This window comes from Humulus lupulus, chromosome 1 (assembly GCF_963169125.1).
Source record: "Humulus lupulus chromosome 1, drHumLupu1.1, whole genome shotgun sequence".
Taxonomy (NCBI): domain Eukaryota; kingdom Viridiplantae; phylum Streptophyta; class Magnoliopsida; order Rosales; family Cannabaceae; genus Humulus; species Humulus lupulus.
This window is the reverse complement of record NC_084793.1, coordinates 78521949-78534227: the sequence shown is the minus strand read 5'-3', so window position 1 is coordinate 78534227 and position 12279 is coordinate 78521949. Positions and strand designations below refer to the sequence as shown.

Sequence of the window (12279 nt, the reverse complement as noted above, 5' to 3'; positions counted from 1 at the left end):
TGTAATACAAAAACTTTGTCAAAATTTAGAGAGAAAAACAATAATAATACAGACTCGTGGACTAGGTGGATTTTAACCTCCGAACCACGTACAAAGACGAGTGTTCTTAATATTTCTTTTCTAGTGCTTTTAAGCATCATTTTCTTATTGCGGTTTACATTAAGCACTAATCCATCCCAGCTATTTTCATAATTCACTGTTGGCGATAAACCGCATCAACAATATGTTATATGTGCACTAATCTTTTTTTTTTTTTGTACAATTTTTCCTTCTGTTACCTTAGTTTTTTTTTTCCTAACGTTCTTTTTGTTCCAATTTTTATATTGAGTTATTAAATCATATATGGGTATATGCATATTTTTTGTTCCTTTATCATTTAAGTGGAACGTATTATATATATAAATATAATATATATGCATAGTTGTATGAAAGGTACCTATTTCTTATGGTTGATATTATATGCATGAAATATATATATATGTCACATATTTTGCATATGATGTCTTTTACTTTAATCAATTTTTTCATTAAATATATTTATGTGTAGAATATATCATTGGCTTGACAATTATATAGATCAATATTATATGTCATTTTTTCTCTCTCACGTGTTTACCATTAATATAAATATAATGCATATCTATATATGCTTTATTTGAATTACAATTTTACTAATCAATATTGATGGAAAAAAAGTAGTTTGACTTGTTTATGTATGTACTCATAGAAAAAAAAAATATGCTTGATTCATGTGTGCATACTTACATAAATTTTAAATTATCAAACATATACCGCATATGTATATATGTTCCTTATATTGATCTATATCTAACGTTTATAAAGATTTCATATACAAAATTAGTGATTCATGTATATTTATATTCATATATATATTCTACATGTGCATAACTATATATATATAGGTGCATTATTAATGGTTACTACTCATGTATGGTTACTTTAATATTAATCATTGGATTAAGAGCAATGATCCATATTTATAGTTGTTAATTAATAATTCTAAAAATAAATTTTGATTTTTTCAAATTTTTAGAAGGGTTACGTGATGAAAAACGTTTATTTATTATGAAAATATAATATTGTAAACTTTTCATTTTTCAAATACATATCAATTTCTAAATATAACTAGTGTCTCTCATTGGCTAGAAACAACATTAATTATGGCAACAAAAAAAAAACTAAATTTGAAATTAATGTAGAAAAAAAATGTTTACCTGTTGGTGACTTGCTATACCAAGTCATTATGTTGTCACATCATCATAATTGTTAGTACACATTTATGGGTAGTAACCATTGAGAAGTCTTCCATATATATATATATATATGCATAATATATATTAGTCTCATCTGATTTTTATTAAGTCGAAGTGTGTATATTTATTGATTCATATTTTACATTTAAATTGACAAACATACATATTTATTTTAATATTGCAATTTAGACACATTACATATATATGTGTATGTTATCCCGAAAATTTCGTTCAATGATGTGGCAATCGAATAGACAAGTGGCAGGGCATGGTTAATAAATGACACATTAATAGTCAATAAATATGTTATTTAAAGAGGAGAAAAAGTTGAGAATTGACCTGAGGAATTGTGATATTACTGGTCAGGTATAAGTTTAGCCGACCGGTGGTGTGCCATGCCCGACTAGCGGTGTGCCATGCCCGACCAGTTGTGTGATTTTCCATGCCCGACCGGTGGTGTGCTTTGGCCGACCGGTGAGTTGTTTTGGCTGACCACTCACTTCGGGGATGGATTTGGTCGGTGGATGGATCAGAATCTCAGAAGTTACCGTCTAGTGACTCTTTAGTAAAGCCTCAGTAAAAACTTCAACTCGAATCATTCGCAACTACCGCGGGAATTTCTCAAATATCCCGGAATAATAGCTATATTGTTGTAATTTGAGTTTATTTGTATTTTATTAATTAAAGTTGGTTGAAACAACCAATGACCCCATCAAAACGGGATATTTCTCATGTACGATCCATGAGCCTATAAATAAATGGCTCATGGCATTATTTAGGGGGATCTTTTGGAGACCGGGGAAACTCTCTAATCTTGAGACTTTGGTACTGTTACTTGGGGCATTCTTGGGGCATTTTCTTAGAGAGCTTAGAGAGAGAAAGTTTGTCTTCTCTAGAGAGAAAAACTCTGTATTTTTCTACTTACACTTAAGAAACTCAGTTAACTCGGGTTCATCTGATCTTAAGTGTAGAATACATATATCACAACTCTAAGTGGATTAGGCTATTACCAATGAATTGGGGCTAAACCACTATATAATTACTTGTGTCATTTATCTTCTATTCAAGGTTTATCGTAGGTTTTTGCGTCTACTCGCAGTTGGCCAAAATCGTGGTCAACATTTTTGGTGCTTTTATTGAGAGCTTGAATAGAAGAAATACACTGCTACCCTACCAAGATGGCTCCCAAGAATACAATTATGGCCTCCAAAAAGCCAAGCATGTCAAAAGAACCTGCTAGAGCATAAGGTCCTGGACCTCAGAACCCTGAGACTGAGTCCAGGGTCTTTCTCGAGGAGACCACTCCAGAAGTTGAAAAAATCCAGGAAGCAATAGGCGCTTTCCAAGAAGAGATGATGCAATTCAATGCTCGGCAGGAGTCTTTCGCTAAAGAGATGGCCAAGCAGAGAGCTGCATTAGAACAGCAAAGGAACGATATGGAGGCCAGAAGCGAAGAGATCAGACAACGACAAGAGGAAGTTGACCGCAGACATGATGAAGCAGCACTTGCTCTAGAAGCGGCTACCCAATTGGCCCAAGCCAATGTTCAAGCCACAACACGAGCAGCCGCCCAAGGAGCACGAAAGGACAACGCTAGTCGAAAGTCCCTTGCTAGAAGGACGGACTCTCGGGGACCTGATCGGAGTCGAAGCAATTAGACTGGTCGGGCAGATGATGGAGTCCGCTCTAGAATTGCATCAACACAAAGGGAGAACTCTAAAACCCCTTCTAGAAGTCACCGGTCGAAAACCTCCCGATTAGAGAGTCACCAGTCGGATAGTAAGCACACTCCACTTGGAAACAACTAAACCAAAGCTCCTCGAGATAAAAGAAATCCTAGCTACAAAGATGGACATGGTCGAGACAAGGGGGACAATCATCAGACCAACCGGTCAAGAGAAAAAGAAAAGGAAGGCACTAACTAGCAAGGAGGAAAAGACTGCCCGGGACGTACTGAGAAGCCTCCACTACATCCCGGCCAACAGCGTAGTGGGAGAGAGAAGGTCCCGCGTAGTAAGCCCTCTGAAAAATCGAAGAGTACGGTGTTCGATCAACTAGGAGAACATGCTTCCTGGAAGGACCTAAGGGACGTTGTCACCAACAAGAGGAGGACTGTCCTGGTCGAAGGCAAGATCTGAACCGCCTTGCCAGTCAAATAGAAATACTTGACGACAGTGCTCCAGATGGAAATGCCCAACTAGGAGGTCAAAACCTTGGAGCCTTGTCGGTTGCTCCAGCCATCCAAGTCCATCTTGACGTGCTAACAGCTGCGGTGCAGGGTTTATCAAAATGACCTTTCAGAATGGATGTTGTAGACCACAAGAGTGGTAGTCCATTTAGTGCTCGGACTAGAGTAGCCCAGCCGCCGGCAAAATATAAAGAACTGGTGCTACCGGTATATACAGAAAAGGTGGATCCCATCAGACATGTTGGGAAATTTGAGGACCAGATGGAACTGCTCGGGGTAAGTGACGATTATCGGTGTAGAGTTTTCCCAACTACATTGTCAGATACTACCCAGGAGTGGTATTGGATGTTTAAATCGAATTCCATTACCTCTTGGGAAACATTCAGGAAGGAGTTTTGTAGACAATTCAGTGCTGCTCGGACTCCACCAGTTTATGCCAACCACTTGGCAGATATCAAACAAGGAAAGGATGAATCTCTAAAGAATTATATATAGAGATTCATGAGAGAGGCCAACAGAGCAACTGTCATAGGAGACGAGGGGAAGATGGTTGCCATATCCTCTGGAATCACTTACCGGAGCCCTTTGTAGGATAGTATACATAGAAATCCAATTTTAACACTTCAACAATTTCTTGACTGAGCAGACAAGTGTATGAAATTGGATGATGCAATCAAGAAAGAAGAGAATGGCATAAACAATCCAAGCAGATCGACTGACCCACCTAAGAATGGTGGAAAGAAACGTGGGAATAACGGGTATGACCGCCATGAAGAAAAGAAGGCTAAGTTGAGTTCAAACAAAAAGCCAACCAAGTATGAGCCTCAGTTCACTAATTACACCACTTTCTCAGCCAGTCGAGCGGAAATATATCTTGCTATTCATGAAGAGGTTCCCTACAAGAATCCTCCACCCATCAGGAAAGAGATGAGTAAGAAAGACATGAATAAGTTTTGTCGTTTCCATGGAGATTATGGTCACGACACGAATGAATGCAATCACCTCAACGATGAGATAGAATTTCTTCTCCGGTCAGGCTAGTTGAAAAAGTACCGGGTAGAGACACCCCAAGGAGAAGGAGGTGATAGCAATCCTGGGTTCAAACGATAGATCTCCACCCTGGCAACCCGGGCCTGTGGACTTTACCTTAGACGCTATATGTGGAGGTCCACGTACAAAGGGAGAGGTATGCCCGAACACTTTAACATGAGCTGGAGTGCTAGGATCAGATTGGGTGAGCAAAGCGCGATCAGAAACCACTGGAATGGCGAGCATCTAAGGATATATTATCACTAAATACCGCTTTTAGAGTGGTAGCTTAATTTAAAGTTGTTTAACTTGTCATTTAAGTTTGGTTTATGAGCTGGTTATTTGCTAACCAATCATCTATTTTTGAACAATTTTTGTTGTTTACGACTCGTTATTAGACACGTTTTGTCCTTTTTTCAATTTACGAGTAATAAAATAGACTAGCGCAGCGTGGTTGATTCTTGCTACAAATGTGCATGTGTGTTAATTATCCGAACAGTGTTCAACTGGTCGTTAAAATTGGACAATGTTCAAATGGTCGATACATTCAAGTAGTGTTCAACTGCTCGAATATTTTCCATATATTCTATGTGTTTCACGAGTAATTAATTGCTCGAACAGATTTGGTCAAGTAGCAAGTGACCAAGGATCTTTCAACCCTCGATCACTTGGGGGGCACATGGGGTATACTGGTATATAATTTAACACAGGCAATAAGAGCACGAGTTAAGATATTTGATTTTAGGGTGACTTGTAAAATTTTGATGTCGAAAAAGGCCATTAAGCTAACTTGTTTGACAAAGCTTAAGTAACTTGGAATTTTTCAAAATTTTAAGTTAGAAGCAGATATTCGTGTGACAATAAACATTATGCTCATAAAATGTTAGAGCAATAAGAGTGTGAGAAAGTATACTTAGTATGGACTTATGAAATGTCTAGAATTTCTAAGTTAGAAAACTAAGTACTCATGCGAAAATATAAGACATACATCAGAGTGACTTTACTATTCACAAAAAACTTATAATGTTTTAAGTCTAAAAAGACTTAGAATGTTTCAAGTTAGTAAAGAAAAGTAAAGTACAAATGCCAACAGCTCGGTCTTACAAGAAAAGCATCAAAGCTGCTAAGCAGCATTTGTCTTCACAAAAGTATAAGAAAAAAGAGTACAATACTAGCCAGATACAAAGTTTAGCTGGTCAGGTGTAAAGTTTTGCTGGTTAGGAGAGCAAATATAACTTCCCTGGTCGGCTGAGCATGTCTCGCTGGTTTAGTAGGAAACTTTGTTGATGGATAGGAAGCTCTCAGATCGACTAAGAGTGTCTACTAGTCAGGTAAACTAGTCCCTGACTGGTTAACACCATCGTCAACATCCAGGACCTCCTCTGGTCGGTCCTTCTTGAGTCTTCTCCTTCATCTGGTCGGTCAATGTCTTATTGTCCTGGACATTCTTGTTGTTCTCATCAACAAACTCCTTCAACGGTCTGTCTCAGTCAGCAATTGTTTTCTCAGCCTGCTCTGCCTTTTCTTGGAGATCTTTTTTAGACTTAGTCAGACTCTTAATCTTTTCCTGGGCTTCCATCAATTGATCATTCAAGACCTTGACCAGCTCCTTATAGTCTACTGCTCGCCGTTGAGCATGACTAATAGTCATGAGTCCTTGGAGTAAACCAAACATAAATTGAATGAAAAACAAAAAATATATACACTACTCTGCAAAAATAATTTCTTTGAGAAGAAAAATCAATTTTCCCCAAAGAAAGACATTTACAGGAGTAATAATACTTTAGAGAGATTCAAAGAAGTTATTTTAAGTGTCGAATGGTGTTCGAGGGATAAGGCTTAGGCATGTGTCTATGGGGTTGTGCAATGACCTCAAGTGGTTGTGTCGCATGCCCGAGGGGCTAGAAGAGCCGCGTGTCCGAGCGGCTCGGGGGGCACGCCGAGAGGGGTGCACATCCGAGGGGATGCCTGTCCGAGGAGCTTTCGCATTTGAAGAGTTGTGCACCTGCTAGGTTGGGTTTCCGAATAGCTGGCCATCCGAGGAGCTCCGTGTCTAAGCGGCTGGAGGAGGACATCGCGAGGTTGTTGTCCAAGGATTCGTGTGTCGAGGAGCTGAGCATGCCGAGGGGCTGCTGTCCGAAGAGCTTGCATGTCCCGAGCATATGGGAGCAATCACTAGGAGCTGGGGCATGTCCAAGAAAGAGTGGTGTCCGAGGAGATGGAAGTGTATCTGAGGAGTTGCTGGCTGGGCATCCGAGGAGCAGTGTAGCTGTGCATCCGAGGAGTTGCTGGCTGGGCATCCAAGGAGCAGCATAGCCATGCATATGAGGAGTTGTTGGGCTGGGTATCCGAGGAGCTGGTGCGTTCGAGGAGCAGTGTGTTCAAATAGTCGTGCATCCGAGGAGTTGTTGGGCTAGGCGTCCGAGGAGCTGGTGCGTCCAAGGAGCAGCGTGTTCGAATAGCCGTGCACCCGAGGAGCTGCTGGGCTGGGCGTTCAAGGAGTTGTTATGTCTAAGAGGATAGCATGCCCGAGGAGTGGTGTCCTAGGAGCAAGGGGATGCATCCAGGTTGTCCGATCGGCTAGGAATGGCCAAGGCCACGGATTTGATGGGCTAAAGGGTAAGGATCATGACGCATAAACATATTTCCTTGATCTTGGACTGTGCAAATAAGATCAAGAAGGGAACTTTAAGGGTTTCAAAAAGTTTCAAAAAAACTACAAAGTTACAAACCCATGAACCCGAAAGTGCGATGGAAGATGGGAAACTGATAACTACCGTTTTCATGGACTGATAAGTTCAATAGTTGGTTTACTTGAAAAGTCGGGAGAATATAGAAGGTTATTTTTGGAATTTTAAGACACAATAATTATTAAATTTACTGCGGATCCTTGCAAGGAGTTAGAAGAAAAGTTTATCATATGAGAAAATCATATAATAAACTTGGGGGGCAAATGTTATCCCCAAAATTCCGTTCAATGACGTGGCAATCGGTTAATAAATGACACATTAATAGTCAATAAATGTGTTATTTAAAGAGGAGAAAAGGTTGAGAATTGACCTGAGGAGTTGTAATATTACTGGTTAGGAATAAGTTTAGTCGACCGGTGGTGTGCCATGCTCGACCGGTGGTGTGCCATGCCTGACCAGTGGTGTGATTTTCCATGCCCGACCGGTGGTGTGCCATGCCCGACCAATGGTGTAATTTTCCATGCCCGACAGGTGGTGTGCCATGCCCGACTAGTTGTGTGATTTGCCATGCCCGACCGGTGGTGTGCTTTGGCCAACCGGTGAGTTGTTTTGGCCAACCAGTCACTTCGAGGATGGATTTCTTCGGTCAACGGATCAGAGTCTCAGAAGTTACCGTCTAGTGACTCTTTAGTAAAGCCTCAGTAACAACTTCAACCCGAATCATTCGCAACTACCACGAGAATTTCTAAAATATCTCGGAATAATAGCTATATTGTTGTAATTTGAATTTATTTGTATTTTATTAATTAAAGTTGGTTGAAACAACCAATGACCCCGTCAAAATGGGATATTTCTCATGTACGATCCATGAGCCTATAAATAAATGGCTCATGGCATTATTTAGGGGGGATCATTTGGAGACTGGGGAAACTCTCTAATCTTGAGACTTTGGGACTGTTACTTGGGGTATTCTTGGGGCATTTTCTTAGAGAGCTTAGAGAGAGAAAGTTTGTATTCTCTAGAGAGAGAAACTCTGTATTTTTCTACTTATACTTAAGAAACTCAGTTGACTCGGGTTCATCTGATCTTAAGTGTAGAATACATATATCACAACTCTAAGTGGATTAAGCTATTACCAACAAATTGGGGCTGAACCACTATAAAATTACTTGTGTCATTTATCTTCTATTCAAGGTTTATTGTAGGTTTTTGCGTCTACTCGTAGTTGGCCAAAATCGTGGTCAACAGTGTATATATTTTATTAACTTCTATACATAGTGCACTAATTCTATACTATATATGTCCAATATATTATGGTTTCTTTTTAGTGACTTTTATATTTGTACTTTTATATATATATATATTAAAGTTTCACATTTAATTTTATGTTCCTTTTTAAATAGCGATATAAATATTTATATTTATGGATAAGATTAATATGACAATAAAATATATATTTATATTTATTTACATGCATGAAAATTAATATATATATTTTTATATACCTCATGTATAAATTGTTGTTTTGCTTTCCACATGTGAGTACTCACCATTCAAGTATGATATGATTGCTAGTTTTAAATTTTGATCTTAAAACATAATTGTTAAAAGTGCAATTTTTCTCCATTCAGATATGGCTGAAAACATGGATGTTATTCCTACTGAAAGCACTAGTGGATCTCCCCGAGCTTTGGCTTCAGCCACAAAGAACCAGTACTCAAGGGACCAGCCTGTGCAAGTTTCGGTTCCAATGGTTCCTGTGAGTCATAATGAGAAACCAGAAAAAATCACTGGTGTGAATTTTAAGACCTGGCAGTAGAAAATGCTATTGTACTTAACAACATTGAGTCTTGTGAGATTCTTGAAAGAGGATCCTCCTACTATTGGAGAGGACGAAGTAGATGTGCAAACTCAACATGCAATTGAGGCATGGAAGCACACTGAATTCCCTTATCAGAATTATATTATGAATGGCTTGTCTGATCCGTTGTATAGTGTGTATAGTGTGAAGAAAACGGCTAAAGAATTGTGGGATATTTTGGACCACAAGTACAAAGCCAAAGATGTTGGAGCCAAGAAATTCTTAATTGGCCAATTCTTGAACTTCAAGATGGTGGATTCCAAAAATGTGATAAGCCAAGTGCAAGATCTTCAGTTGATTATCCATGGATTACATGCTAAATGGATTGTCTTGAGTGAGTCTTTCCAAGTAGTAGCTATTATAGAGAAGCTACCCCCTGCATGGCTAGACTTCAAAAATTATCTGAAGCACAAGCGAAAGGAAATGAGTGTTGAAGATCTCATTCGCAGAATTCGCATTGAAGAAGATAACAAAAGTGCTGAGAAGCAATCCTCAAATCCCAATGTTGCCAATGCTAATATGGTGGAGCATGAGAAAGGCTCCAAGGTAGGGTCCAAACTAGGACCAAAAGGTGGAGTTTCAAAGAAGCCAAAATTCCAAGGGAAGTGCTTTAACTAGAAAAAGATGGGACATAAATCGTCAGACTGTAGACTGTTGAAAAAGAAAGGTAGTGAGGCCAATGTTGTGGAAGCCATGTCCCAAGAGGTTGTTGACCTAGACCTATGTGTTGTGGTCTCTTAAATAAACCTGGTGGATGCAATCCAAAGGAATGGTGGCTCGATACTGGAGCTACTTGTCATGTCTGTGCGAATAAGTTTGCCTTCTCCGACCTTACTTCGGTGGAAAATGTGGATAAGATCTACATGGGCAACTCGGCAACCTCTGATATAAAGGGACAAGGTATTGTGTACTTGAAGATGATGTCTGGAAAGAGTGTAGAGTTGCGGAATGTGTTGTATGCACCATACATTCGCAGGAATCTGATCTCTGGAATGCTGCTGAGCGTACATTGGTTCAAGATGGTTTTTGAGTCCCAAAAAATTGTACTAACTAAAGTTGGTGTTCCTATTGGGAAGGGTTGTGTAAAAGAGGGAATGTGGAAGATGAATGTAATGGCTATTAAGCCAAAGACTGCTAATAATAATAATGCTACTACTTCTTCCGTTTACTTGCTTGAGTCTTCAAATTTATGGCATAGTAGACTAGGTCATGTTAATTATGATACTTTGCGTAGACTGATTAGCTTGAATCACATACCCATGTTTAATATTGATTCCAAACATCAGTGTGAAACTTGTGAAGAGACAAAACTAACTAGGTCATCGTTCCAAATGGTTGAAAGAAACACCGAACCCCTTGATTTAATTCACATTGACATTTGTGATTTAAAGTTTCCTAAAACAAGAGAAGGTAACAAGTACTTTATTACTTTCATTGATGATAGTATGAACTATTGTTATGTATACTTGCTAAAAAGCAAGGATGAAGCTATAGAGAAATTTACTCTCTATAAGCAAGAGGTTGAAAATCAACTTAATAAGAAAATTAAGATGATAAGAAGTGATCACGGTGGTGAATACGTACAACCTTTTGGCGAATTATGTGCACAACACGGAATTATTCACGATGTCACAACACCTTATTTTCCTCAATCCAATGTCATATGTCAGCACACATACATTTTTGACAAAGAATGCTCAAATAAGACCGGATTGGGCTATCTGACTATCCTAATGGTACAATCACAAGACCAAGCTCAATAGGCCCAAAACAATATGGTCAAGTCATACATTAACATTACCCAAGAACCGATATTGAACTCATTGATCCGACCCACACCCGAGACTAAGTCTCGTCACTCATCCAACGGACTGAGAAGTGGGTGGTCATACTGACCACGTGGATAACGATCTCCCTCATAAAGTGGGAGAAGAGTGCTTCCAAAGGAGAAGGAGGGGTCATGAATAACATTCTTCCACAGCTGCCTATAAGAGCCGCTCTCAGTCACTGGGAGGGGCAGATCAATCTGAATCATCACAACTCTTCTCACTTACAACTCACTCACCCTTTCTCTCTGAAATTACATACTTATTTTCACAATCAAGATAGGTGGTAACTTAGTTCAATCACTCATTTCTTTTTCATTATTGCACTGTTAACAAGCTTACTGACTTGACCATTGGAGTCCCTTCGGTCGGCACCATCCCGGTGTCCCAAGGTTTCCCAGTTACTCTCTTATTTGTTCTACAGGTTATCGGTGCCCGCATACGATCATCTTTAATTGATTGTGGATTTTAGCATCTACAATTTGGCGCCCACCATGGGGCCCTGACAAGTTGCAATTGTGCAAAGTGTTTCGACTCTTACCGTTCAGTCAACCAATGCTAGAGCAATGTTAGAGCAGATGGAGGAAGGAGAGATCAATGTGGAGCAGCCCAACGTCCGTGACCAACTCGTCGCTCTTACAGCTCAAATGTAAAAGAACATGGAGCGCACTCAAGCAATGGAACGAGAAAATGCATCGTTCAAGGAGGAGAATGCTGCGCTGAAGGCCCAACTTGAGTCATTGACTTCTTCAATGACAACACCAGATGCTAGTCGAGGAAGATTCCAAGTTCCAATAGTTCCAATGCAATCACTTGACACAACCCCAATAGGAGGATCAAGCCAAAAATCCCTTGCTTGACCAAATAATATGACTATTAATTTAACACCCTTTACTGTGAATGCAGGAAAGAATGTTGCACCTACTCAAGAAGAGTTGATTGAAAAAATAATTGCACGAAAACTAGAAAGCATGGAGGCCATGATCCAATGAATTCCAGGGGTGCCAACTCCCATTAAAAAGAGCCTACCTAGCAGCTTTGCAGATTCACCCTTTGTAGATGCAATTGCCTTAGTTGAAATGCCAAAGAATTTTGTGTTCCCACTAATGAAAATGTATGATGGAACGATTGATCCTAATGACCACATAGCTAGCTACAAGCGAGGATGTTTACTGCCGCTATACCTCGCGAGTTATGTGAGGCATGTATGTGTAAGGGGTTTAGGTCTAGTCTGGTTGGCCCAGCCCTTCAATGGTATACAAACTTGCTTAATAATTTTATTGCTTCTTTTGCTCAATTGACTGATGTTTTTGTAGAGCAGTTTGCTAGTAGCAGGAAACTGGAGAAAAAATCAAATGACCTCTACAGAATTAGATAGAGAAAGGATGAATCTTTGAGAGATTATGTAGCA

The 12279-nt window shown here is 39.4% G+C and overlaps 1 protein-coding gene across 1 annotated transcript; it reads left to right on the top strand.

Annotated features, from left to right (window-relative positions):
• Positions 1 to 8814: 8814 nt before the first annotated feature.
• On the top strand, positions 8815 to 9660 carry LOC133817064 (uncharacterized). The gene is made up of 2 exons (XM_062249448.1): positions 8815 to 8974; positions 9050 to 9660. The coding sequence occupies exons 1-2, from the start codon at positions 8815 to 8817 to the stop codon at positions 9658 to 9660; spliced, it is 771 nt and encodes a 256-aa protein (XP_062105432.1).
• The last annotated feature ends 2619 nt before the right edge of the window (positions 9661 to 12279 follow it).

What these genes read in the sequence shown, in the direction of transcription:
- LOC133817064 (XM_062249448.1), top strand. Translation starts at nt 8,815, where the DNA reads ATGGCTGAAAACATGGATGTTATTCCTACTGAAAGCACTAGTGGATCT. An exon ending in GAAACCAGAAAAAATCACTG is followed by an intron (nt 8,975 to 9,049) that starts GTGTGAATTTTA and finishes GATTCTTGAAAG; the next exon opens with AGGATCCTCCTACTATTGGA.